Genomic DNA, 27,343 nt, shown 5'->3' with positions numbered 1-27,343 from the left:
CCAAATAAATAAGGGACAGTTGATGTTATATGCCATAACAGCCGCCAGATCTACCTCACAGACAAGGCTCCAGCTGCGTACATGATAGTGTGGTGTCCAAATATTATAGGACCCCATTCAGTAATAAATTCATATATATGGGGAGCCTGAAATTGGCATGCAAAATGTCTGTGTGCGGTTTTAGTTTGTACAAGCAAATTAGCAGAATAACACAACACAGTTGCTGATAGGCAAGAGCATTGTTTGTTTTGGGATTCTCTTTGCATTCTCTCTCATGCTGATGCAATGGAGGCTTTTTTAAGACATGTGGTGTCTAATATCTAGTGGACAGACTTTTCTTCAGTGTGTGTGTGTGTGTGTGTGTGTGTATGTGTGTGTGTGTGGGGGGGTGCGTTTATAAATACACTGCATCAACTCTTTTATTAGTATTCCTCTTGAGAAATCAAAATTTTGATTAGCACCTTACAAAAATTAAACAAATCGGTACAAGACCTCCATTGACAAATATGGATTCGCTTCATTGGCTCAAAATCCAAGTCCCACAATGCACCGCGCGATGCCACCGGAAGCACTTCATCGAGCCACTGTTGCATTGTGGGTAGGCGGAAAAGGCTCCAAAAGGTACGCCAGAGCGACAAACGCACGTTGCAAGAATCGTCCAAGAAGAAACAACAACTACGATTCAGAAGTCATTTCGCCACACAGAAACAAGGTGACGCTCGGAACAGATGTGATTAAATAGCGTTTTGGAAACTTTGATTGTTCAACAGTGTTGTTTGTCTTTGTTGTTCGTAAGAGCTCATTCATTCTGTTCATTGCTAGCAGGGTTCCGCCTGTTAGCCCAAAGGACATGTTCTTAGCTAAATAATCCAATGTTTATTTTAAATTAAGTATTTAAATTGCTCCAGGCGTTGCTTTGTAGTAATTAACGATTCTTCGTAATACTGTGTGGTGGTCTTAACTCTGTTGGGTACAACTATGGCGATGTATTGTTGTACGTTAGCCAATGAAGCTAATATAGCTAGCGGCTACATTAGCTTATACAAGCAATGGGTCATTTTCCTCTGACCTGAATTTAAGTGGTCTTTTACTGCATTATAATCAAGGCCTGTGATGACTGTTTAACAGGCCTTCTCTGCTACGTTTTAGACTGATGAGTAAGACAATATAACTGTTACATTACGAGAGTTAAAGCAGGTAATCAGAGAGGCTGATGGGTAATGAACTCCAATAACACAATGATTGGGACTGGCCCCAATTTCCACATTTCTTGAAGTAAAGCTCAATTGTAGAAAGTAGGTTGGTAACTGCTATTTATTATGTGAAAGCACATTGTAACATGTTTTGTTTTTTTTTCTCTTAAGGAAGACAGTTGAAAAATGTCCATCGGCGTACCAATCAAAGTCCTGCATGAGGCAGAGGGCCACATTGTGACCTGTGAGACGAACACTGGAGAGGTGTACAGGGGCAAGCTGATTGAGGCTGAGGACAACATGAACTGCCAGGTTGGTCCTTATTTATATCTGCTGTATAATAATCATAAATGAAGCTCCTCCCTACAGCCTGGTTTCCACACAGTGTTGCAACCCATTTTTCCCCTTGCTTTCTGGGAACTTAATAGTTAAAGTAGTCTTTGCTTGATTATTTGCATTTTGGGTGGTTAGCTCCTAGGTTTTGGATAATTTGTTAAAGAAAATACCAATAAATGTGGTGAGTAACTATACAGAAAGAAAATGCAAAATGAACAAGGAACTAGAGTGACCTCTTTAACCTCTGAGGCTGTTGTGTTGAAGGTGTTTTCAAGAAATCTACATTTAGTTTTACCTTGATATGAACAGCTGAAGGGGATCCCTATAAACCCTTGACCATAGTGTGTTTTAGTTGCATGCATACTTTTTATATTAAAATATGTCATTATAATTTGTTTCTGTTCCCCACAGATGTCCAATATAACAGTGACATATCGTGATGGCCGGGTGGCACAGTTGGAGCAAGTCTACATCCGTGGCAGCAAGATCCGGTTCTTGATCTTACCTGACATGTTAAAGAATGCTCCGATGTTAAAGAGTATGAAAAACAAGAACCAGGGATCTGGGGCAGGAAGGGGCAAGGCAGCTATTCTCAAAGCACAAGGTGAGCAGAATGTTTTGTTTTTTTAAAGATTCCCCCTGCTATTACCAGGGAGGATAGAATTTTTTATTTTATAAACCTCATACTGATTTTTATATACTCAGGCAGTTTACACATTTAATCACTTTTTGTGCAGCAGAACTAAAACTTATCAGGAGAGAAGTGTTTTCAACAAATGCTGCCAAATCCCTTGTTTAACAAGTCAATGCATCTATTCCCTCTAAACACTTAAATAACATAAGATGTACCCAACATTTAGCCCCATGGATAATATGGGTTTCACAATTGGACTTGTCTCAACATGTGTGACCAAAATGTTATTGTTTCATAAAGGTAGCATTTACAGGTATATTTTACTGCATTGTATCATACATGTGTTTTTTATATTGATCAACTCTTGCATACTAACATCTACTTTGAAGTTCATCTATGTGGCAAAATAAGTGAACCACTACTTCATTTTGGTATAATTTATCTTTTTCCCTCATTTTATCTGCAGTGGCTGCAAGGGGTCGGGGCCGTGGTGGAATGGGACGAGGCAACATCTTCCAGAAGAGGCGATAACTTCTCCAACTGTGTTAAGATTGTTGCATTGTATAGTCTTGTCTTTTTTAATTTTGTCTTTTTTCGATTGGATATCTTTGGTATTTTTTTGCAATCCTGTTCTTTGCAGTTTATCGCTTTACTTTCATTTTTATGAAAATAAACATATTTCAATTTGATGTGTCCTGTCTTCTGGTTGAATCAGCTTAGACATTCCTGGCGTTGGCAACTGTTAATTTTGTCACTGAAGGCCAGATTTTTACCTGGTTTCCAAACAGCTACACTCCTTATGTGAACAAATAAATCCTACTCTTTTATTAGGTCCGCAGTGGGGGAATTTACAGGATTACAGCAGCATAGATATAGTGCAAACAAGGTACATAGTAGAAAAAACAAACAAGTATTTTAAATAAGTAAGAAAAATCCACAATAACTTTTTTTTAATTAATACTATTAATTATTGTATTGCACAGATATTTTTTTTTCTTTAGTGTTTTGTTTTGTGGTCTACTGGGATGGCAGACAGCTGGTTGTGCAGCCTGACAGCAGCAGGAATGAAGGACTTGTGGTACTTCTCCTTCACACACACTGGGGGTGATCTTGTTTTTTTTAAGATATACAGTACCAGTCAAAAGTTTGGACACCTTCTCATTCAACTACTTTGAAAAATATAAAACATATTCTGGTTTGTTGAGAATTTGTTTGTTTACCACATAATTCCATATGTGTTCCTTCATAGTTTGGATGTCTTCAATATTAATCTACAATGTAGAAAAAAAAATAAAGAAAAACCATTAAATGAGAAGGTGTCCAAATTTTTCACTGGTACTGTAAGTAATCATGTAAACCTGATTATAACGCTATTTTCTTGTCACCAAAATCACTAACCAACTTTAAAAAAAAATATGGAGTAAAAAGAATCCCCAAACAAGCTGTCAATTCAAAAATGCAACTCTCCACTACACCACAGGGGGGCGCCAGTCGACCACAAAGCGCGAACAGCAACAACAACAAAAAAAAGTGTTTTGTATATTTTAAGGTCGTGAGTTTCACGAAAATCAGAACAAAGGGTCGGCTACGTCTTCTCCGCGGATGTAGGTTTTGATTAAGCACATTGCTGAAACTGTTAAATGACCCACACTGCCCGTTTCCCCAGCACTTCCTCCATGAGAAGCACGGGACCCGTGTGCTCCGCTGGATTGGTCCTCCACATCAGCGGCTCTCCTCGTTCTCCGTCTGTCACACAGCCATAGCTAGCTGTCGTAGTACAGACCAGCGTGCCAGAAGAAGGACAAGAAACCTCTCAATACTACCTTGTACGCACACATAACACGTTAAGGTAAGGGTTGTTGTTTTTGAGCAGATGGTATTTAGGTTTTATTGTCGTCTGTAGCGTTGTCATCGGCCGTACTGTGTCCTGCTCATCAACATCTGGATCCAGATGAGGCAGCTGCTAACGTTAGCTCAGCTGCTCTGTTAGCTTTGTGGGACCTCAGCTAACACTCCCTTTTCCCCCCTGTGAATGTGTGTCAGCTTCGATTAAAACAATAAATATGTTTATATTAAATGTGATAATTGTGGGTGTGAGATAGCCATTGTTTACGTGGAAAGCTAAAGCGTTGGTGTTTGTTTTTCTGGGTAGGGAGTCTATGGGTCTAATGGTTTGTATGGGTAACCTATGTTCAAAGTTAGTTAATGATGTGATTGTTATTGTTATGTGTAGCTCTTCAAGAATCCAAAGTTGCATTGGCGTATCATTTATAAAATATAGCATTTAAGGTCCCATAATGTCATTTCTTTGTCATTTATTTCTCAGTATTTGGGTGCTTTTGTTATGTTTAAAGACCTTCATTAAATCCATTAAGTTATAGCAGCAGATGAAAACTGACCTGGAAACATAATGATACAGTGGCTTGGTTTTATGATATGATGACACGCTTTATAATGTACTTGAAATGCACTTATATTTCTGCTGGAGATCAAGTGGACTGTAAATCCTGTAGAATTGAAAGCACTTTGTATTTTTCCCAGATGGCCTTTGTTTACACATTTACCTAGTCTATGGGTGTTCATTATTCCGTGAAAACGTATTGGAAAACAAATCTTACACTTTAGATACAGTACCAGTCAAAAGTTTGGACACACCTTCTCATTCAATGGTTTTTCTTTATTTTTATTTTTATTTTTTTCTACATTGTAGATTCATATTGAAGACATTCAAACTATGAAGGATCACATATGGAATTATGTGGTAAACAAACAAATGCTCAACAAATCAGAATATGTTTTATATTTTAGATTCTTCAAAGTAGTTGAATGAGAAGGTGTGTCCAAACTTTTGACTGGTACTGTATATTCCAGGAAAGAAATGATCGTTCAATTGATTTGGCAATCTACAAAACTACTTTGATAATCGAGTAATTGATTACGTCAATCAAAATTGCCAAACATTTAACAGTTCCTGCTTTTCAAATGTAACAGTTGGTAAATGTCTATGTTATATATCATTTTAATTTTCATGAATTTAGCTTTTAGATCGTTAGCCTGACAAAATGATCAAGTTGAAGATGTCACCTTGGCTTCTTGGATGTTGTGTTGCACATTTTTCAAAAATATTTGACGACTTATTGAGAATAAGTAGGAGAATAATAGTGTTTCTGTAGTTGATTCAGAGTTGATACTTATACAGCAGTGACTAGTTGTGGTTTATTTTTAAATGAAATGTGTTGACTACCAATTAGATATTTCAGATTCTCAGTCAAATTCTGCTGTGATTGTGTGATAAGACTACGGTTAAGTTGGCTGAGGAAGCTCATCCCTCCATTTACAGGAGCTTATCTCTTGCACGGCTCCGCAGATCACTGACAGGGTTGCCCTGTTGATCTTTTAATGAAGCTGGGGGTCCTCCTCTGCTCCAGATGGCCTGGTGTTGTACTTGTATGTCTGTGGGACCGAGTCTGTGTTGTTATTAATGCTGTACATGGCTCGGACCCCCTCAAGCTCTGATAAGTCCTCTCCCCGCCTGCCCGGATAGTGAAGGTCAGGTCATGTGACTTTTGTTACGATAAGAGGCGCAGTACGGCATCTGGAGCTCGGCGGCATCTGTTGGCGTTTCACAAGGGCTCAAATCTAACTGCTTGTTCTTCGTCTAGCTGTTGTGATCACCAGGGATCAGGGAAGTTTAATGCTTTAGCCAGCAGTTCAGTTATCCATGATATAGACCACCTTTGTCTCGGAACTATAAAGACATTGGGGGCTTCACTGTTTCCACCAAGATCAGAGGCTGTTTTTATCCATTAATGTCTAGCGAGGGGGGATTCGATATTTCAGGTTTTGCAGAAAGCTTTCCCAAAGTATTAGTTTGTGTCCAGTCCACCCTAATTTGAGTTCAGAGGTGGGTGACATAACTGAAACAGATATGTCAAAGCAGCTTTCTCAGCTCCAAGATAAAGGATGCTAATGAGTGCTAGGCTACAGTAGTTTGAAAGTCACTTCCCTAATAGCGGCTGTTGACACCGAAACAACATTAAAAACTCAGTTGGCATTCAAATCCAGCTGGTCAGACAACGCCTGCAGACATTAAACCACCAAAGACAAAATGAACCACTGTCTGACTGATATTCATGGCTAATTTCCAAACCCTGCTGTGCACAGAATGAGATTTGCAGTGAGATTGTGAGTCTTGCTATGAATGATAATATCAAGAAAAATACATTTTCCCACCATCAATGTAAAAACTGCACTGTGTATGGAAACGGGCCTTTGTGCGAGCCTTAACATTTATCTGAGTTCAAAGTAGGTCGAGCTTGGTAAGTTGTCTCTCTCCTCGGGATATAAAAAGCCCACAGTAGCTGGCAGTTTCATCCAGGGTTATGGTCCTATATTCTTCTATAGTCCATTGAGGCTGAGTCCAATTAACCCGCACACATTATGTTGCTTAAATGGCAGTGATACTGTGTTTTAATAAGTCAAACTGGATTTCAAGAGCTTCTTTTTTTAATAATTCAAACTTCTTGCGATATTCACAGCGGAAATCTATAATGTGATATTTGGTCTTCTCCATAGCGAACAGCCCTACTCTTGGAAATAGTGAAACTATAGATGTTCCATTGAGAGATGCAGTCAGTCGCAGAGGAACTGTCTCCAAACTGTATAGATTTTCTCACTGTAATGCATCCATAATAGCAAAATGGGTAAAAGATCTGGGTGTAGCTCTCAAAGCAGATCAGTGGGAAGCTATACTGAGTCGCTTAAAATATCTTTCAAACTGTGTGAGGTTTAAAACTGTACAAATCAAGATATTATTTAGGTCAAATATCACCCCACACAAACTAAAGAAAAATAGCCTTAGTGTTTCAGATATGCGTCATGGGGTGACTGAAACTTATGCATCAACTGTGGCACTGTCCAGAGGTAGAAAGATTTTGGGTAAATGTGAACGATTTTTGGTGCAAAATATTAGATATAAATTTCCTATTATGTCCAAACATCAACTGGGAGGTAAGATAGATGGAGTAATGTCAAAAGTATAACAACCTCTTTCATTAAAGGCAGCTGGCTTGAAGATAATTTGGATTTAGTAACTATGGTGTAAGCAGCATTGGTTCTTCAAGATCTCTTCATAGACTCTTTGAGTCTAATCATGTCAGCTTTGAATACAATTGTATTGACTTATGTTAGTCTGGACTGTAGCACCCTGAATATACTTGTGTTACATAGAGTTTTTTGATATCCCTATTTTGAACCTTGATGGTGAGATGTAATCATCAGGACACAAAGATCTTGATGGTTTTCTTCCCACCCTCCAAGATGTGAAAATGTTCTATTAGTTTTTTTAAACATGATTTTAAATAGCTCTAAGATCAGCATCTTGAACTCTCTACCCTGAGCCCAGTTCCGATGGAGAGAAGTTGGGCACCTGACCTGGCAGATATTTTGCTTTTTAGAAAAAAATGTAACATTAAGTATTGGCGTAACATCCAATGGTAATGATGACGGAGTACTTTTTGTACTGTAAATAGGCTGGAAATGGAGGTAGAGAGGCCACCTGGAGTGGGTGTCTCTTCCCACACATGGTCCTCAGTCTGAACTTGGCTGGAGCTCCCACTGTCTTATCTTTCTCCTGGCATCCCTTTGTTTTCCTGTGTCTGTGGGATTTGCTCAGCTCCCACCCACTGACAGAGCCACAATCCTGTCAAAACCATGACGGAAAGCAAGAGATCCTCTCTCTTTCCTTCTCTCTCCATTCCTCTCACAGATAATGAGCAGATAATAAGCTGAGTGGACATGGAGATGGAAATGGCCCTCTTGAAATTATGCAAAAAAGGCTTTGGTAAGATGCTGTATATATGATAATTAACCTTGTTACATAACTGACATCAAAAGCAGACTGAACCGTTGCTTTTATAGACGCGTCAGATCTCTCCACTTAGAGGCGAAGTTTGTGATACGAGACGCGTTTGCCTGCATTAATTAACACTTTACAGAATGTGTGGAAAAAGTCCAGACTATGTGGAAATAGCTGTATCACCTTATGTTTCACAGCTAATGAAGAGCATCTCTGATTGTGTTTCCCACACGCTTTAAATATTCCCACGACTTGGTTCATGCTGGCCCTCCAAACACTGCTCCAGCTGTGTGCAAAGGTAATTAAGCCAGTCATGCTGCAGGTGATTTTAGTCAGTTCCTGCGGGTCCGCCGTTCTAAAACAAAGGGAAATTAATTGGGCATCGAGATAGTAAAGGGAGTATAAGTCCAGATCAAGCATGTTGTTGTTTATCAGTAATTGTTCTTCCTACTTGTATAACATTGGTTGATTTGTTTAGCATAGTGGAGAGTAAGGTAGTTCTCCAATCAGATTATTACCAAAGTCCAATTTCTGTTGCAAAGTGTTTGACTTTGCATGAATGTTGTTGAATGGCACCTTGCAAGCCTGTCCCTGAGCCTTCTACACTGGATACTTGCATTGGTTAATTTGTATGCCTCTCTCATTAAAGTCCAATTTCTGTTGCAAAGTGTTTGCTTTATGTGTTGAATGAAACCCTGAGCCTTCCACTTAGCACTTATTGTATTCGTATTAGTTCGTTGCACTTATTGTATTCGTATTAGTTTGTTGCACTTATTGTATTCGTATTAATTTGTTTCTGCACTATACTTTTGCTCTGGTTTATGCTTTTAGATGCTTGTTTAAGAAAGGAGATGCACTTATGACTTCTGGTGACTAGTAGTTCTCTTGAATACCTATGTTGAATACACTTATTGTAAGTCGCTTTGGATAAAAGCGTCTGCTAAATGACTGTAATGTAATGAAACATTAGTGCTAAAGCAGGATGTTGGTGTTAAATATGGTATTGGGCTCCGTCGAGTGCTACAGGGACGACGTTTTTTTGTAGACCAACCCTGTTAGTTAGCTTCACACTGGTTCCTTCGACATTTGTTTTTGGATTATTGCAGAAAAATACTTGCAAAATGCAAAATTGCCACTTCATTTTACAGGTTTAAGGGCTCGTTCCTGCACCACTCAATGACACTGGTTATGGAGCGTGAGCAAATTTTGGCCCATATCCCAAGCTGAATGAGTGACCTTATCGCCAGATGACTGTGCACTATGCTGTCAGGTGTAAATAGAGTGTCATTAATCTATATTTGTTGATGTTTGCAGGCACCATAGTCAGCATGTTTAGATTTGTTACCTTGCAACTTCATCATGAAGATCAAGATAATTGTATGCTAGGGGTCAGTAAACTGCATGCTCTATAACTTTGGACTGGAAAGGTTGTAAGGAGACAAGCCAATTCAACCCAAAATCAAAAATCCATACTTTTTTTATTGTTGTGAGACCTGCTTCCACCAAGGGCTGTGGAGCATCTTGAGTAACAGGGTCATGATTTCTGGAAAGAGAAACGAGTTTCAGATTTATTTTCATTTTTTTGAGCAGCACAAGCTAATTGCCAAATAGTTTACATTATACTGGAGGGAAGGCAGACATCTCTACAGCCGATATCTCCAAAACTAGGCAACTCACAAAAAAAACAATTTAGGCTGATAAATAGCTTTGTAGCTAAGAATAAAAATATGTATTTTTGTTTAAAAGGGCTCGGAAGGCAAAGGATCTAGAGGACAAGCGTTTGCACTCGAGAGCATAAGTTCAGAGACATCTTTCATACTGAGATGGGGAAATGTTTTTGTGACACATATTTAACCAGAGGAGATACACTGTGGTTGGGTGGTTCTGTGAGTTGGCCACTGATGACTGCCACCTTGTCTTTCAAGAAAGTACAAAGTGCAGATTTGCTGAAAAGTGGGTGCTGGGGGGGCAGGGGTTTGTAAAATGACTACTAGAATTTCAAGAGAATAGTACTTTTAGAGTAGCTATTTAAGGATAAATCTTTCTGTCCATCGTCAGTTTGCCCCGTCCCAAAGATGGACCAGTACGTTTCTGAAAGGCCAGCAATTGTTCTCCACATGCTTAGTTTTATTCTGTCATTTGCTCTTGTGTCTTAGGCACCAATTCCCCCCGAGGCTCCCGTCTGATGGAGCAGTGGTTGTCTGTCTTTGTGAAGAGGCACCATGCTTCCCTGTCATGTGACCCCCTGGCCCGCTGCTGAACCGCCGGCCTCCTGTGGTCATGCGCCCCCGGCACAGCCCTCACAACCCCTGCCTGATCTGCTGTGCAGCTGTCCCGCTCCACCTTTGAACACCCACTCTGAGACGCCCTCCCCAGACCCCATGGAGTCCCTCATCGTGGTCACGGAGTACGAACCCAGCAGACCGCCTGGAGAGGCTGGGCAGGAGGAGGTAAGATGAAACACACCTTGGTTACACTATATGTATCAGATATGGAGAGATTGGATATTTGGGCTTGTACAGATACAAATAATTGCTTTGCACATGATGATACATGGTCATAGTGGGTTTGTTAAGTTCCCATTTCAGATGTATCAAGTCAGCACTTTGAAGTTATGATTTTAAGACCATGTGGGAAGTAAGTTTTCCTACTTTAACATGATATCCCATGCACGTTGTTTTTTTTAGACCCATAAATAAATCTAGATTTAGGGATCATGAGCATGAGTGGAATCTCAACCAAAAGTAAATTTTATAAATGTTCTCTCTGTTAAATTGGATTGTGTTATATTGTACGGGTATTACTGTTATTGTATCTTGTTAAAGAAAAGAAAAAGAGGGAGGCAAATATTGTACTTAATTATAATGATACCGTTAATTGAAATGTAGAATATCAGCTGGAAAGTAGGCACAAACTACATATGAACCATCATATAATACCCAAACATAGACAACCTTACATATGTGAACATGCATTAAGGAAAAATAAATATGATTTTAACATATCACATCTCAGGTAGAAGAAATGGACAGCTCTGAGACGCCCGAGCCAGCGTCCTCCATGGTGGCATCTTTCCGGACTCCCTCCTGCGACCTGCTGTCCCACACGGTTGGCCGGTCAGAGGCTCTGCTACCCGAAAGCCAAGAGCAAAGGGGAAGATTAAACATGTCGGACCGGAAACTATCTCTGCAGGAGCGCTCACAAACCGCCACATCGCCCTGCAGCTCTCCGGGACTCAATGGGCGTTACATTTACCCGTCGTTACCCTACTCCCCCATCACATCGCCCCACTCCTCTCCACGCTTGCCCCGCCGGCCCACCGTGGAGTCCCACAGTGTTTCCATCACAGACCTCCAGGTACGGTCATGCCTTGATGGCCAATCTGAAATTTAAGATTAAAGTTGATATTGCTGCTTAAAATCTGTCCCAGCCTGGAACACATGAAATAATACTATAATTACAGTAAAACCAAGTCAGTCAAGAAATCCCAGGAAGTTAGCTAATTTGAGGCTGCTACCAGTGTGATAATAATTGTGATTATATAATTCATGGTCTCGCACCATCTGACCAGACTATTCCCTTTAGGACTACGTTGCATAAAGTGTTACACAACAAACTGAGAGCCAGGCTCATTCTCCTCTTGATCATCTGTCAGAACTACATGTGCATTTGTCTTAAAAGCAGCAGCACACTGGTAAACACTGAGCTTTGTGGAGGCAAAGGTAAGGTCTTACAGTCTCAGTAGATATAGATAGTAGCTGTGATCCGTGTTACACATAGATGATATCTGGACATGTAGGTAGAATCTCCCTTAGGGGCTGCAGAGGTGGTCCTGTATTATATTTATAGCCTTGTATATATTGTTGCTTTCACTGAATCACCAATTCTAGATCTAGGCATATTATGAAATATCATCTTATGGTGGAACTTTGGCACTTTTGGCACTTGTTCAATCCAGTTCAGAGACAAACATTCAAATAAATTACATTTAGAGATGTATTTTTAATGAAGAGCCGGTTAGTCAGTGCATTGTTAGGTGTTTGCATGAATCATTCTCTGTAGGCTGGGTTCAGTTTGTTCTCAGCACTGACAGTGTTCTTATCACTCATTGTTTGAAAACCAGAATAGAACACAGCTTAGTTTTCCTCTAAAGACTACAAAATATATTACAAAACTGTGAAAGCTGGGCCACACATCCCACCTCTCAAATCTCAGACCCGGGACAGTGATTGAGCACAGGAAATGTGACTCCAGTTGGAAGATATCAGGCATATCTGGGGAACACGGATGGGCAAAACGCTGCGCTTGTGAGTTTCGTAAAGAGGAAAAAATGTATTAAAGGGAAAGTTGATGATCAAGATTTCATATGGCATTTTTAGGGAGAGCAGATTTTATAAGAATGCTTATGATGTATCTATGGTATCTAACTGCTAAAGTAGCTGGTTTGATTTCATTTGAATTTCTCCTTTCTAATTTCTTCTTTTCTCTTTTCTATCTGTTCAAGGATTGCGTTCAACTCAACCAGTACAAGCTGAAGGATGAGATTGGAAAGGTACAATCAGAGACAGCTCACTGACTGTGCCCTCTCACTGACTCTTGCGTTTCCTTCTTCCTTCCGCCTACTGCATGTCTGTCAAGTAGCCCCCAACATCACCAGGGACATGCCGTAACTGTCTCTGCTATCCTCTCTCTTCCGGCTGTCCTCATTTTCCCAAACTCTGTGTAAACTACCAGGCCATGGGAGAGTTGGGAGATTGGGCGAGAGGCTGGTATAAATAGCGCTCTCTAAGGGTTGTGCAAGGCTTAGTGTGTGTTTGTGTACTTGTGTGCACCTCACATCAGATTGTGTGTTGCACACGACAGACTGTGCATGACTGCTGTGAGTTTTCTGCATGAAGATGGACGAGTTAATGTGTGTGTGGTTTTGTGCTCAGCTGAGACTGTTAGAGCCCTTCAGGACTGTTGGAGAGGCTCCTGTTATCAGATCATCTCCTGGACTGGAGGATGAGCTCTGTGCTGCCTCTCCAATCTGCTCCCCCAGCAGGAACTGATCCTCCCTCTCTCTCTCTCTGTGTTTTTGGGCATGAAATTGTGCACACAGGCTACTAATTGGGCCTAGTTTTTTATCCTGAATTTCGCGTGTGTGGGCAGGGGAGCTTGATAGCATAAACCAGAACCGGTTTCCTTAATTAGCCTGAAATGAAAAATGAAAGAGACAGAGGGAGAGATGATTTGAATTTCTCTGTTCTCACTTTGAAGCAGCTGGTACTCTTTCAGCGTCCACTGTCAGCCCACTCACTTGCCTTTTGTGTGTATGTTTGTGTATTTTTTTCCCATGTGTTTTTGTATTTATTTAGATTGCTTTTCACAAAGTGTGATAATTCATTTTCACATGAAGAATGACAGCTGCTCAATTTCACTTTATTGGCTCATGTTCTATTTCCCTTATCCCCCGGACCAGGGCTCCTATGGTGTTGTCAAGCTGGCCTACAACGAGGATGACAACACATACTATGTGAGTTCTTCATGCGCACACAAAATACAGATGTTATTTCCATCTATCTCATACCTCATAATAGTCAAACCATTTTGTGACATTTCGTGATTCTGAAATGACATGAACATTTCTCCAGTTGATTGTGCCACTCTGAGTACTGTGATATCACACCCGCTTGAGATTTTCTGTTTGCTGTTCAACATTATTGCTGCAATTCCCATCAAGCGGCGTGATGTTGACAGGCAATGACATGGGGATTATTTTAATATTCCTCCCAAGTGACAAAGCACCGCTTGTCACATTCAGTGATTATATCATTGCCTTAATAACAGACGGCTTGGAGGCTGTTAAAAAAAGTATATTTCCACAGAAGAGGGAAAATATCTACCAGATATCTATACCAAATATCTAACAATGTAGCTGTCACACAACGTGCTCTTTGTTCAACACGGCCTTGATGGTTTAGCTTCAATAATTGTTCAAGATCCACGTGCAGAGTCAGCCAAACTAAAGACAGAGCAAGGGGAAATGCTTATAATCTATGATCTTACAGTCAAAAATAAGTTGTTGATTAGATGTTTGAAAGCATCTTTTATTTTGTGTCTATGCCCATTTAGCCACTTTTCCAATTGAATCTTTTTTAAAAGTAATAAAACGTGCAAAATGCTGTTTTATTTATTTATTTAGTGTCACAGTCCTGTTGGAGACAAAGCAGCGTGGCAGAAATACTAGTTTCTTTAGCCCTGAGATGTGTTTGCCAAGCATGTCTTATGTATGTCCTTATATTGTTTACTGGCAAGCTTTTACCTGTGGGTTCAATGTGAATTTAGCTAACATTTGTAATGATGAAGGAATACACATAACATGCATGTTTGCATTTCAATCATCTTCTTTTGTAAGTCTAGCTTTTATAATCTTTTGTGCTGATGATGCTGTTCAGTGTTAGCATTCACAAATACACAAAGGACACTCAAGGTGAGGAGAGAAATGTATAGGCGCTGGGCTGTGTGAGTGGGTTCGCTGTCAGATATGCCTCACCTCCCTCTGCTGTGTCTTACTCTTCTCTTTTGTTTACCTTCCTGTTCATATTTTCTCTGGATCTCTTGCCCACTTGGCTCTTTCATCCTCTCTGTCCAAATCCATCTCCCATTTTCTCCTGTAGGCAATGAAGGTGTTGTCCAAGAAGCGGCTGATGAGGCAGGCAGGCTTCCCACGTAAGTCTGGGGGGGGGTTGGTTTATACAGCAGAGAGCACAGTCTCTTGTAATGCTCCAGTGGTACATGAACACTGTATACCAATATTGAAACCCTGTCTTACGTCCTACCCTGTACCTCTACCATCTGCCTCCCATGCACACCCACATTGTCCCTCTCTCCTCCGTCAGGGAGACCTCCCCCTCGTGGAGCCAAGGCTGTCCCTGAGGGTCTCCCTCAGCCCAAAGGGCCCCTGGAGCGGGTCTATCAGGAGATTGCCATCCTGAAAAAGCTGGACCATTCTAACGTGGTGAAACTAGTAGAGGTAGGTGCTGTTAAAACATTTTGGCTATCTGGATTTATTTTTATGATATTTGGGTAACCATTAGGCCTAATCAAGCTAAACTGCCTGTGGTACGTCATTTGAATGGGCCTAATCGCTCTAAACAGCAACACAGTCATGTTTCAAAATCAATAAGGGAACAATTTGGAAAGAAGCATTTGTTATTTCACATTTCATGGTTGCATTTTGCTTATCCTGATACGTCTGTGCAAAGAGGAGGCAAAAGAAAGTTGGAGAGTAGCAATGACTGAAACCTCTCAGCCCTTTAAAGAGCCTCAAACACGACAAAACTGTGTTTGTCTATTGCTACTGCCAACAAAAGATGATCTATTGTGTGTCTGTGTGTGTGTGTTTACACTCATTTCCATTTCTCTGTCATTTGGTGCCAGGTTTTGGACGACCCCAGTGAGGACCATCTGTACATGGGTACGTTGTGGCCAGACAGTCCACAACACACACAAAACACACACACACACACACACACACACACACACACACACACACACACACACACACACACACACACACACACACACACATCACAGTCATGCAAATAGCAAGCATATAAGAAGGGTATTTGAAGCCGGTCTTAGAAAATGTTTTTTAGTTTGTTTGTGTCCTTGTAGCTGAAAAGCTTTCATGACTAACTTCATCTGTGTTTCTGTCACAGTATTTGAGCTGGTCAAGAAAGGGTAAGCTGAGCCTCTTTTATGTTAATGATTGTGTCACTGGAATGAGCCCAATCTCACTAGCTATGATTGCTAATAATGTGCGTGTTTATGTATTCAGGGCTGTGATGGAGGTGCCGACAGATAAACCTTTCAGTGAGGACCAGTCACGCTTTTACTTCCAAGATCTGCTCCGGGGAATCGAGTATTGTGAGTCTTCCAAACTTCCTTTTTCCTCTCAGTCTGTGTCTGCATGGCGGAGCATGAAGCCCAAATGATTCCAGGGCGGTTTTTTTTGCTCCCATCACTTAATACTCACTGTTTACTACAATATTTAAGTCCTGCACCTTTATGGAAAAAGCACAATCATGGCTAGAAGTGGGGAGAATTCAATAATTTGTTTTGTGCAGTAAAACACAGTTATAATAAATACACATTTAATATAAAAACGCAATATCCATTTCTCTTATAATTTATTTGACATATATACACTCTTCTCAGATTCAGATTCATGTTGACTAGGAACTTGGCAGCATATGATTGGAATAAAATGATCAGATTTGTTTTGTTGCAAAATCAGCCTAATGCATAACTATATCCCATAATTAGCTGTACTTGCCTATAATAATTATCTTCCATGTCCCCTATAGTGATTAAGGTCTATTATATACATAATTGTGAATATCTAAATTATAATTATATAATAATGCTATTAAGATAAAGCTAGTTTGTATCTAGACCTGCCTTTGTCCGACAATTCCTCCATCCCATTAATAGTCCTTCGGCTGTGTCTTGACTCTAGCCACCCACAAGGCTCATTTCACATCAGCTCAGTGGCTCATAATGTATTTCAGCGCAGGAGAAAGGGTTTTGCACAAAGTGTCGTCTAGGAGACTAGTACTGATGGAAGAAGATGTAGGGCTCTGCACCAGGGACACTGAAACTGTCAGGACCTTCATTTTTTTATCTCATTATAAGAAATGGTAATGGGACAAAGCTTGGTAGTTAGGTTCATTAGTACAGTTTGATGGCTGTAATAGCTGAAATATATCCAACTTCTTTTCTCTGTGCACTGCCAGAGTGTCACAGAATCCTGCACATGGGTCCATGCCATTTTTATTTTTCCCAACAAGTCAACAACTGATTTGTTTATAAATATAAATAAATATACTGATAAGGTAAAAATGTCATTATTACCCTTCCCCTCTCTCCAGACTTGGTTGCAATGTAAGAGAATATCCACCGTCTTTTGCCATAAGCAGAATTCCTCTAATGGTATATTGTTGCTGTTCATTTTTTATTGATTTTTTAAAAATATTTCAACAGTACATTACCAGAGGATCATCCACAGAGACGTCAAACCGTCTAACCTGTTAGTGGGAGAAGATGGACACATCAAGATAGCAGACTTCGGAGTCAGTAACCAGTTTGAGGGGGCTGATGCTCTCCTGACCAGCACGGTGGGAACACCTGCTTTCCTCGCCCCTGAAGCGCTCTCTGAGACCAGAAAAAACTTCTCCGGAAAGGTGAAGGAACCTTCGGCTAACTAGTGCCCTCTGGGGATGATTTGCAGGAATGCATGAACCTTTGTTTTTTGGTTCCTAAGTCTATATGAATACTGGATTTCAACTATCATACACCGAAATAACATTCCCTGACGTTTTTTTCTTCTTCATGAAGGCGTTGGATGTTTGGGCCATGGGGGTGACTCTTTACTGCTTTGTCTTTGGAGTGGTGAGTGTGTCTTTCGGCAAAAATAGATACAGTAGATACTGTGATTTTTTTTTTGTTTGTTTGTTTTTGAGATTCTCCTGAATGAACAATTCTGCTTGTCTTTCTTTCATTCACAGTGTCCATTTATGGACGAGCGCATCGTTAGTCTTCATCAGAAAATCAAGACACAACCTGTGGAGTTACCTGAGCGGTCGGTTCTGCTTCTCAAAACTTTGTCAACATCGATGCCCAGCAGCTTTTGTTGATACGATGTTTTACTTCATCTTTTATTTGCAAAATTTTATTTAAATGTAACTTAATCTGTAGCTGTGATTCTTTCCGTCTCAACAGTGCTGATATCTCAGATGATCTAAAAGATTTGTTGCTGAGAATGCTGGACAAGAATCCAGAGACCAGAATATCAATCCCACAGATTAAGGTAAACACTCTTTTAGTTAAACTACTGGTTTCCATTACTTTGCATTTAAGCACATTTGAAATTGCATGGATACATCTAGCGGTGAGGTGGCAGACTGCAACCAACTGTGCCAAGTGTGTAGAAGAACTACAGTGGAAACTATCGAGAGCCAGTGTTTGCTTTGGAAGTCCTTCAATAATGTGCATCTTTGGAATGAAAATTTTAAAAAAAACTTGCATTCAGGTGCACCCATGGGTGACGAGGCACGGTGCTGAGCCTCTTCCTCCTGAGGATGACAACTGTTGTATGCTGATTGAGGTGACCGAGGAGGAGGTGGAGAATTCTGTTAAACACATCCCCAGCCTGGCGACAGTGGTGAGTTAATGAACTTGTTTTTGTCTCAAACAACGAGCAACATATGAACAACACGGTCATTTCCAAGTCTGATTTGTTCAAGTCAAATAGGACCAATGGTTACAGTTTGTTTTACATTTAGTTACCCTGAAAGAGGAATGGAAACTGACAGACAGAATGCTAATTAATGTCAGTGCTCTGTACATTTGTATGGTATAAAACACATTTTTCAAGTTCTTATATTACATTATTTTCTATATGTCAGTCACATCGTACCGCCCCCAGACACCACTAACACCTACTTGATTACCCTCTTTGCACTTTGTGCTAGAGTTGCTGTATGACTCATTTAGTCGCTTCAGTTTATTTTCATTAGTGACAGAAGTAAGTGCTCTCATCGCTTTTTTTTTTTATTAACTACCAGTGAAGTGCTTTAGATGAAAGGAAAGACACAACATGAGTTATGAACGCATCGTCTGTACAATTCATCATGCCTCCAAATTCACCACATCTGTTGTCATGCTGTCATTCATGGCATTACACCCAAATGCATGTCCTATGATTTCTAGATGGTTTGAGCTGAGAGCTGTCTGTTATTCTCTAAGACTATAGCTTTTATTATAGCTAAAAAATGATGCTCATTATGAAATAGTGAAAAGTGTTGATTCTACAATAACCCAACCATTGCTTTACAACATAACACGGTTTAGAATACAAGTAGTAGTATAGTTTTTGGATTTGTGTTTTACTGTCTGATATTCTTCTTCAGATCCTGGTGAGAACCATGCTGAGGAAGCGCTCTTTTGGGAACCCTTTCGATTGGGGACGTAAAGAGGACAGGCAAATGATCAGGTAAGGATGGTTTATAGACTCACTACAGACTCTAAACTCTGTGTCTAGCAAAGGTTTGCAATAATAATAGGAGTAAAAGTACATGTAGCTGTGTGCTGTCACTACCACATTCTCTCTTAGAGCTGCTGGGTCCTTTTATACTCCTACACAGTATAGCCAGCTACTGTTTGTCAAGTATCCTGTTATTATTTCTCTTCTCCCTCTCCTGCCCTGCAGGAAAGGCAAAGCAGGCAATGTGAGGTACTGCTACATTCATTGTAACCAAAGAAGGTAAATAACTTTAGGACCTCTCCTGCCTGCTGTAGTACTGTTAAGTGCTAGTCTAGATAGTACACTTTAAGAACCCTGGCATGATATAAGCAGCTTTTTTTTTCTCATTAATGCTTTAATGCTCCAATACTCATGAGTTTGTAAACTAGCCTGTGCTAGTTCAGTGTTGTTTGGACAAGCCATCTTTGGAAATGTTTGAGGGCACTTTTGGTGAAGCATGTGGTGCAGAGTGCAGCAAATCCCATCTGACTCTATTACAAATTAAAGCCATTGAAGTTATTCAAATAGTTAAGATAGAGAGGCATTGATTCCAAATTTCTCTCGTTCTAATAACTGTAATTAACTGAATACACACATATTTTTGTTACTTTTCTTAAATGGATAATAATAATAATTGACTATTAGATAACTTGTATTATCTCCAACAAAGCACCAAGTTAAAGGACCTTCTATTACTCAAACAAATCTCAAGAGTGCTCCGGGTTACTGGACAAATAAAATCCAACTGAAAATGAATTGCAGTCTATCCCTCCATTACCAAATTGCGAGCTTTATGTCTTCTTCACTCACGCCGAAGAATTTCGGTGCATCTATAGTTGAAGCTAAATTTGACTACTTTGTATGAGCAAAGCCAAGACAAGTTACCAGAGCTTGTTACATTCCGAGCACCTGATCTGTGTAATAATTGACAATAGTATAGGGTAAAAACAAACAAACAAACTAAATATCATGAACACCTGCACATCCTTTTTGCAATTCAGTTTTATTTGACACTGAGTCAGAGAGGCGTTGATACAACTTCGCAGTAACACTTGAGGCAGCAGTTTGTGGTATTGTGTTGATTGGTGTTTTATTATAAAGTGTTAATGCGTAATGCAGCTAAATATAACAGTGCCACACTTTTAACACGCCCCAAAATGAAATGAATGCCTGTCTGACACAGTCAAAGCAAAAGTAGCATTTTAAGTAGCACTCACTCATTCATCATGAGCCCGCAGCAATCATTTATCTTGCTTCTTTGCATGAAGCATCCAAAGGACCTGTAAATGAATAGTTCTCTGTGTCTCTCCTTGACATAAATAAGTAACTTATTTAATAGAATGTTCCCTTCCTTTCCCCATTTTTTCCCATGTCTTTATTTTGATGAGTTCCCCCTTGTGTATGATGTAAACTTCCCCAACAGCAATTCCTTCGTGCTGGCTGCGTCGCATTTTGTAACAATTTAATATCTGGTTTCAGTTCCTAAACAATTAACAAATTCCTTCCCCTGCTCTGTGATATAGGATTGACGGCAGGCGCGCAGCAGTGTATTGTAACTAATTCTGTGTCTCTGGCGTGTTACTCAGGAAACAGGGGAGCGGTGATGGCGTGAGGAGTATGGACCTGCCCTACGTGGGAGAAGACGAGGCTCTTTCCTGATGCAGAGGGTTCATTATGCACGCTGGTTGCTGCCTGCCTGTAACCACACAGCACAACACCCCTTTAGTCACAGTTGTTTTTATACTGGCAGCCTACACCTGTGTTCATTCCCTGGGAGGTGGACAAGAATGGTGGACGCTGAACAAAAAAAAAAAAGAGAAATTAAGATCTGAAAGCAACAGTTTGATTTATTTCAAATTTTAGGGTTGTGGGACTTGAGAATGTCCCTTTGGAACTTTTCCATGAGAGAATCCTCCTGAACGTTTAACATGTCTTTTGCTCTAATTACCCGACCCACTCTCCTCCTCTTTTCCTGCATGCATTTATTGTCCTCGCATGCTTCGTCTCAGGCTTCATCTGTACAGTTTTGTGTTCTATCGTAGTTAGCCACTTGTGTTTCTCCTTGTCTTTACTTGACAATTCTTTCAGGTACACGGGGCATGGGAACAGGCGATGGAGATGGTTAACGTGGAAGGATGGTTGTCTTTGCCATCACCTCCACGTTTCTCTTTAGTAGAGCAGGTTTTCTTGACAATGATTGTCTGGTTCACTCTACTTCAGAGTAGCAGTGGCCAGTTTTTGTAACATATTTTAGAGTGAAGAATCTGTACAGTTTTCCCAAAATGAAAAAAAAGGGGAGTGAAAAAATGTTTACTTCATTGAATGCATGTGTTAACGTTCCCAATGCAAAGACTATATAAGCTATTTATACACATTTGCACGCTCATAGACACAGTTGTTTGACGCAAAAAAAAAATTGTATGACTGGCTCTTTATGAAGGCTCCCATTTACTGCAATCAATAGAAAGCATTGCAAACTGTTGATCCAGTGCTTTGTGAGCAGTCAAATTCGTCATTACTGCTTACAAGATAGAATAGAGAAATGGGATTTTCTTCTTTTGCAAAGCTAGTGCTTTTAGTAAACCTTTTTTATTTGAACATTGATATGATTTTGATGTGTTTGCTTTTATTTTTTAAATTTATAGAACAGCTAATATAGTAATGAAGATACTAATCTACCAAATGCATATGAGAAAAACAGAATGTCTATGTGCAAAGTTATTCTGTTTGCAACGGTTCGTTTCTCTCCAATTATTCGGACAAGCAAGGTTTGTTGTTGTGATATTGAGGAACGGAGTTTCAACTGTGTCATTTATTTTCTTTCACTAATTTATTTGTTTCACCTCTCACAGTGGATGTTTATACGAAAATAATGATCATTGAACCTCAAGTTACAATTTGTGAATGTTCTGTTTTGTATTATAAGAATTTCTGTTGTTAATTTAAAAGCAAACATTTTCAGGGCACCAAAAAACGTGAATTATGTCTAATTTTGTTACTGTATAGTACAGTCACTTAAAGAAAACAAACCTTTAAACTATTTGTTCTTCATTGAACTTTTAGAGCTGGCTACCGAAGTAAGTTTTGAGATGGAAGCATAGTTTAGTCATAGCAGACTTTTGTACAAATCTATGCATGACATATCTGTAGAGGTGCTGAACATAGAAAGTGTTGTCATCTTTGATGGGAAGAGAAGGCCACTCTGCAAATATTTCAAATTCATTATAAAGTACTTTTTCTATGTATTGATGTGTTTCACTTTAGATTATCCCAAAGCAGTAAAAAAGCATTTTCCACTTTTGTTCCTTTTGTTGACCTTTATGTTTTGAGTATAAGTATAGATAAAAGGCATTTTATGTGTCTCCAACATAGAATATCGACAAAATATTAATTATAAGATGTAATTAATGTTACTTCAACACACGTATTTAATGTATGATAAAGGGACTTTTTTAACTTGCTTATTGCATGTCACTCTGAAGTGTCTGTTTTCTAAGACTTGTACTATGCATATGAAGTGTCTCTCTCTGTATGGTGCAGTGGTACACACTGGCACATTGTCACGTACAGTGGCTGGATGAAGAGAGCATACTGTATGTGGTTGACTGATTCTAATTTTGTTTTTTGCTTATCTGATCGGTTTTCGGGAAAGATATAACTAAGTTGTAGTCCTTATTATGGAGTGCTGAAAATAGAAACAGGCACTCTGGCTTTAAATCCCCCCAAAATGGTTGTACTGTGCTTCTAAATGATATGGCTCAATGATTATAGCCTATGACCTTTTAATGTTCATAATCAAGCAGAAGAATTTATTGAAAAAAAAATGTCTCAATTTGTGTTATACCGTGAAATGTTACCTCATTTGCTTTCCACACATTTATGAGAGATTGTACATTCTGTCATACTGTAAGTCTCTTTTGTCATCTAAGATCATGTTTTTACCTTGAGGAAAACAACTAAGGTACTTCCCCTTTCGGTTTGAATATTTTACCCTCAACAGCCAACAAGAATGAGGTGAAAAAAAGTTTGTGTCTGACTGCAGGGTGACAGTGCAAGCCACAGAAAAGCTGTAAGATAAAATATTTTATACATACAATATTTAAACTTGTAGTTTGTTTCAATCACATGGTTTTGCATTCAGCAGTGTAAAGTTATTTAATTAAGAGCTTCGGGGTCTCGTTCCCCCTAAATGCATGCCAACATACTGAACTCATACCACTTTATTGTCATAGCATGAGAGGTCCTTCGCAACAAAAAGGGACCTTTAAATTAAGTATTCTATACATACTGTATCTTCATCTTTGAATAAAATATTATTGCCTTTCTGTGATGGTTTTGGTCTGATTGTTGTTGAGCTTTGTGATAACAGTTCCAGAAACACACCACTAGTGCGTGCTGTGCACCACAACGTTTTAGAAGCTGTCAGATTCTCTTGAGAGCCTGAATATCACATTTTGTTCCTTTCTTGTATGTGATGACAGCAAACTTTCTACATCTTACCTACCATATTCTTCCAACTGCTTTATCTGTAATGCGTTTAAACATCATCTACCTTCAAACTATAGATTAATAAGGGTATTTGTAGATTTAAATTGACTAGATTTGGATTAGTGTATATATATATATTTATATTATGCTTTTGACTCATTATTTAGATTGGTCAGTCTCTTTTATGTGGTCAGTTTATCTTTTTTAGTTTACTCAGTTTTAAATTATGTTAGCACAAAAGGAAACCTGCATTTAAGTGCCTAAGTGACTGAAGTTGTAGTTCCTCCAAATGCCACTAGATGCTGACGTTAAGCAAACTAATTAAATAATGTCAAATTGTGTGCAAGAACACATAAAAACAGTTTGACCATATTGTCAGCTCAGTCAGACTTTAGTACAAATGTGGATTTCTTGAGAAATGCTGTTGAAATGATGTATCTCAGAAAACTAATTTATATTTCTTTAATTAAAATAGTGCAACATATTTACATTGCATCTCAGTGCTACCAATGTCAATTTAGAAAATGTTTCAATATGAAAAGTAAATGATTTTGTTTTCAAAAGATTTATAATGTTTTAAATAGCAGAAACAGGTGTCAAATCCATCATTCATATACTCATAATGAAAAGATTTAACAACTCCTATGAGCTAAGTGATGTCTAAACTCAGTTTTCCATCATATTTATCTTAATTTATGGATACTCAATGCTGATATTTGCATTAAGTGCATAGTCATGATGTTGATTTGTCACTAGTGGCCTCTGTGCTGCCTGATTTTCACACTTATATGTCAATATGCAAGAATTTGACCTTCAGTCTCCACACATCAGAGGTTTCACACATCTTGGGGAATTGAAGTGTTACACTGACCTCTTGTGCTAACTTCATAGCATTGCTGTGCATCTGTTTATGTGAAAAGACTGCAATGACTTAATGACTTCCAGGTTCTCAATTATTTTCCTTTATGAGTTGAGGACATTAAAAGACAAATTTAGCCTCCAGCTTTAGTGTAGAAGGTTTTAGATTAAAAGTTAATCCGTGGTGCTATTGAGTTTCATGCAAAGATTAATCTTTTATTAATATCATATTATTATAGTTTAAACACACCAAAAATGTAATGCTATACCAGAAAATACAGGGTAAAGGTATTTCTGCGCAGGGCAATCCAAAGGGCAAGTTGAAAAAAGCCTCTGGGGCTGAAGCCCATCACAAATTAGGCTCACTGCAGAACAATGTTATGTTCGTCCTATAAGGAACAGGGTAAATTCAGTTCAGAGGCCATTTTTTGTCTTGAACTGTGTTGTTATGCCCCTGCTGGGGTACATAAGGGAGCCTAAAACCCCACATCAGCAAACAAGAAGTGCTGATTGTGACAGATATGGAGCCTTCACTCTTCATGCTCAGTTAATTGTTTACTTGCCGCAGACTGCCAGAGGTAAAAACACTCAAACAAAACAACAAAAGGCTTGCTCAGCATCTGAAAAAGCTGCACGCTCTCAGGCCTACTTCTGCAGGTGAGATGTTTTTGTTCAGTGGTTTCCATTTCTCCCATTAGCCAGCCTTTTGCCTGCTTCACTGTGTCTGTAGTCTGCCCAATTAAGGTAGAATAAAGAGCCTTTCAATTAGTAGCAAGTGAAACCAAATCAACTTGCTGCCTAGTGCAACACTTGGAAATATTAAAGGATTGTGAGATTTATGCTACAAAAACCCTTTAAAGTGATAAAGAAGTCAAATGAGGCACTTGACAACAATCATGAAAATTATAGATACGTCTTTGCAAAAGGAATCCCAGTCTTGTCGTGGCTGCTGAATGGAAATTAAGAATGTGAAGTGCCATATCTTTGTTCACTTCACATTTGAATGACTACGTTTTTGTTAAAGTAGTTTTCTATAAGAAAGAGAGCTTTGTAAACTAATTTCACAAAAAAAAACATATTTCATAAATGATATTATGTAAACTCCAGGAGTTTTTATTTATAGGGAAATGTTAAAACTGATACTGGACTAAATATATTACACTTTTCAAAAAAGTGAAATCCGAAGTGGAGGAATGACTCACACAAAGCTCAGTCACATACAGCAGAGATACACATTATCTCTAACTGAACATATTGTTAGCAGATGGTAAATTCCTCAGCCAGTTTTCCCAAATCTGAACCATATTTGAATTACTAATCCAAATCTAATACACTGGAGTGTGAGGATGTAAAATGGAAGCATACATAACTGTGATTCTTAAGAACTGCAGCATGAGTGAAAAGTCTCAGTGCTTGATTTGTATACAGAATAGTGCCCTTTAATTTTGCGCAAATAAACAGTATTTGAACTCAGGACATGTGTAGTTTTCTACATGGTATACAATGCTGGTGCATAATATGATTGTTGCCTTTGGTATTCTGAAAAGATGAATTAAATATTAATGTATTTTAGCTTAATAAAGCTTGCAGGCTATTTCACACAGACAACTTAACTTCACTGGTGATCAGTGGTGAAAATACATTAAAGTACAGTTACTTGCCTCCCTACAAATTAGAAGTACTTGTGCTTTAATTTTCCATTTTATGCTGATTTTACTTAACTATCTTTCAGAGGGAAATATTGTTACTCCACTACAGTGAATTTTATTAAACTACACAACAGGGAAGAAGCAGTTACAATTAACTTTACCTTGACCATCAACAATGTTCGAGTACCACTCACATGTTAATGCTTCAATAATGATAATCCTACCCCCATATTGCCTAATAACACCACACTACTATTCTGCATGAGTACTCTGACTTGATACTATACATAGCCTACATGTAGTGTCTAATGCTTAACACAGAAATCTACTTGTAATGGATTACTTTTGTAATGTGGTAAGTATTGGAACTTTTACTCAGTGGCGGAAAGCATTTAAGTACCTTTACTTAGGTACTGTGCTGTACAATTTCAAATTCCACAACATTTATTTGATAACTTAGTTACCAGTCACTATTGCATGTTTAGATTTATTATACAAAATATATTCTACGGATAAATAATCATGTCATATTAGATTAGGCTTTCTTTATTGATCAGAGGCCTAGGAGGATAGATGAGGTAGTGAAGTAGTTGAATGAGCCCCACCATATTAAAGTGTACACGATCATTTAGTCTGCATAAATACAGACAAATTATAATCCAATAATATCAAATAATGTTACATTATTATGAAATCTGTCACTCTGCCTAATGGCCTACTTGTGTTTTTAGTACTTTAAGTGGATTTTGAAAACAATTGTACACGTTTTGAACTCGTGGTTTTTACTTGCAGTGTCTTAAAGTTAAAAATAGTTAAAATAGTTGTTGTTTTTTTCTCTGTCTGTAAATATAATATTTCAGTTATTGTTGTTTTTTCTACTGTTTTTTTTTTTTTTATTGCTTATTTATAATACTTGTTTTATTTTATTTTTTTTATTTTTTTTTTATTTTTTTTTTTAGCTTGTCTTCTTCTACTATGTCTCTTGTGTGCACTTTACTCTACGCTGTTGTAAGTCTGCAAATTTCCCCGCTGCGGGACTAATAAAGGATTATCTTATCTTATCTTATCTTATCTTATCTTATCTTATCTTATCTTATCTTATCTTATCTTATCTTATCTTATCTTATCTTTATACACTGTGGTGTTGGTACTTTGAATTAGCCCAAAAAAACACTGAACACTTCTTACAATACTACCTCCATCACTGCGGACGATCGTATAACACATATCAAACGCACCCTTCGTCATTAGGAGTATTTA

At 38.8% G+C, this 27,343-nt stretch overlaps 2 protein-coding genes across 5 annotated transcripts; both read left to right on the top strand.

Annotated features, from left to right (window-relative positions):
• Positions 1-573: 573 nt before the first annotated feature.
• snrpd3l (small nuclear ribonucleoprotein D3 polypeptide, like) lies at positions 574-2,852 on the top strand. 2 transcript variants are annotated; one of them, XM_054612820.1, is made up of 4 exons: positions 574-712; positions 1,369-1,505; positions 1,941-2,133; positions 2,630-2,852. In XM_054612820.1, exons 2-4 carry the CDS (start codon positions 1,380-1,382, stop codon positions 2,692-2,694), a joined length of 384 nt encoding a protein of 127 aa, XP_054468795.1. In that variant the 5' UTR covers positions 574-712; positions 1,369-1,379; the 3' UTR covers positions 2,695-2,852. The 2 variants fall into 2 exon arrangements, with proteins under 2 accessions (XP_054468795.1, XP_054468793.1); XM_054612818.1 differs by having other exon boundaries at positions 576-712; positions 1,365-1,505.
• Positions 2,853-3,846: 994 nt separating this feature from the next.
• Positions 3,847-23,413, top strand: LOC129102004 (calcium/calmodulin-dependent protein kinase kinase 2). Of its 3 annotated transcripts, XM_054611916.1 has the most exons (18): positions 3,847-4,012; positions 10,177-10,470; positions 11,036-11,377; positions 12,525-12,572; positions 13,482-13,535; positions 14,680-14,731; positions 14,902-15,035; positions 15,443-15,479; positions 15,724-15,745; positions 15,843-15,931; positions 17,048-17,247; positions 17,402-17,455; positions 17,572-17,645; positions 17,786-17,873; positions 18,096-18,227; positions 18,976-19,058; positions 19,275-19,328; positions 20,675-23,413. In XM_054611916.1, exons 2-18 carry the CDS (start codon positions 10,243-10,245, stop codon positions 20,745-20,747), a joined length of 1,764 nt encoding a protein of 587 aa, XP_054467891.1. In that variant the 5' UTR covers positions 3,847-4,012; positions 10,177-10,242; the 3' UTR covers positions 20,748-23,413. The 3 variants fall into 3 exon arrangements, with proteins under 3 accessions (XP_054467891.1, XP_054467892.1, XP_054467893.1); XM_054611917.1 differs by lacking the exon at positions 12,525-12,572; XM_054611918.1 differs by lacking the exon at positions 19,275-19,328.
• Positions 23,414-27,343: the final 3,930 nt, after the last annotated feature.

Source organism: Anoplopoma fimbria, chromosome 14 (assembly GCF_027596085.1).
Source record: "Anoplopoma fimbria isolate UVic2021 breed Golden Eagle Sablefish chromosome 14, Afim_UVic_2022, whole genome shotgun sequence".
Lineage (NCBI taxonomy): Eukaryota > Metazoa > Chordata > Actinopteri > Perciformes > Anoplopomatidae > Anoplopoma > Anoplopoma fimbria.
This window is presented reverse-complemented; position numbering and strand designations above follow the sequence as displayed.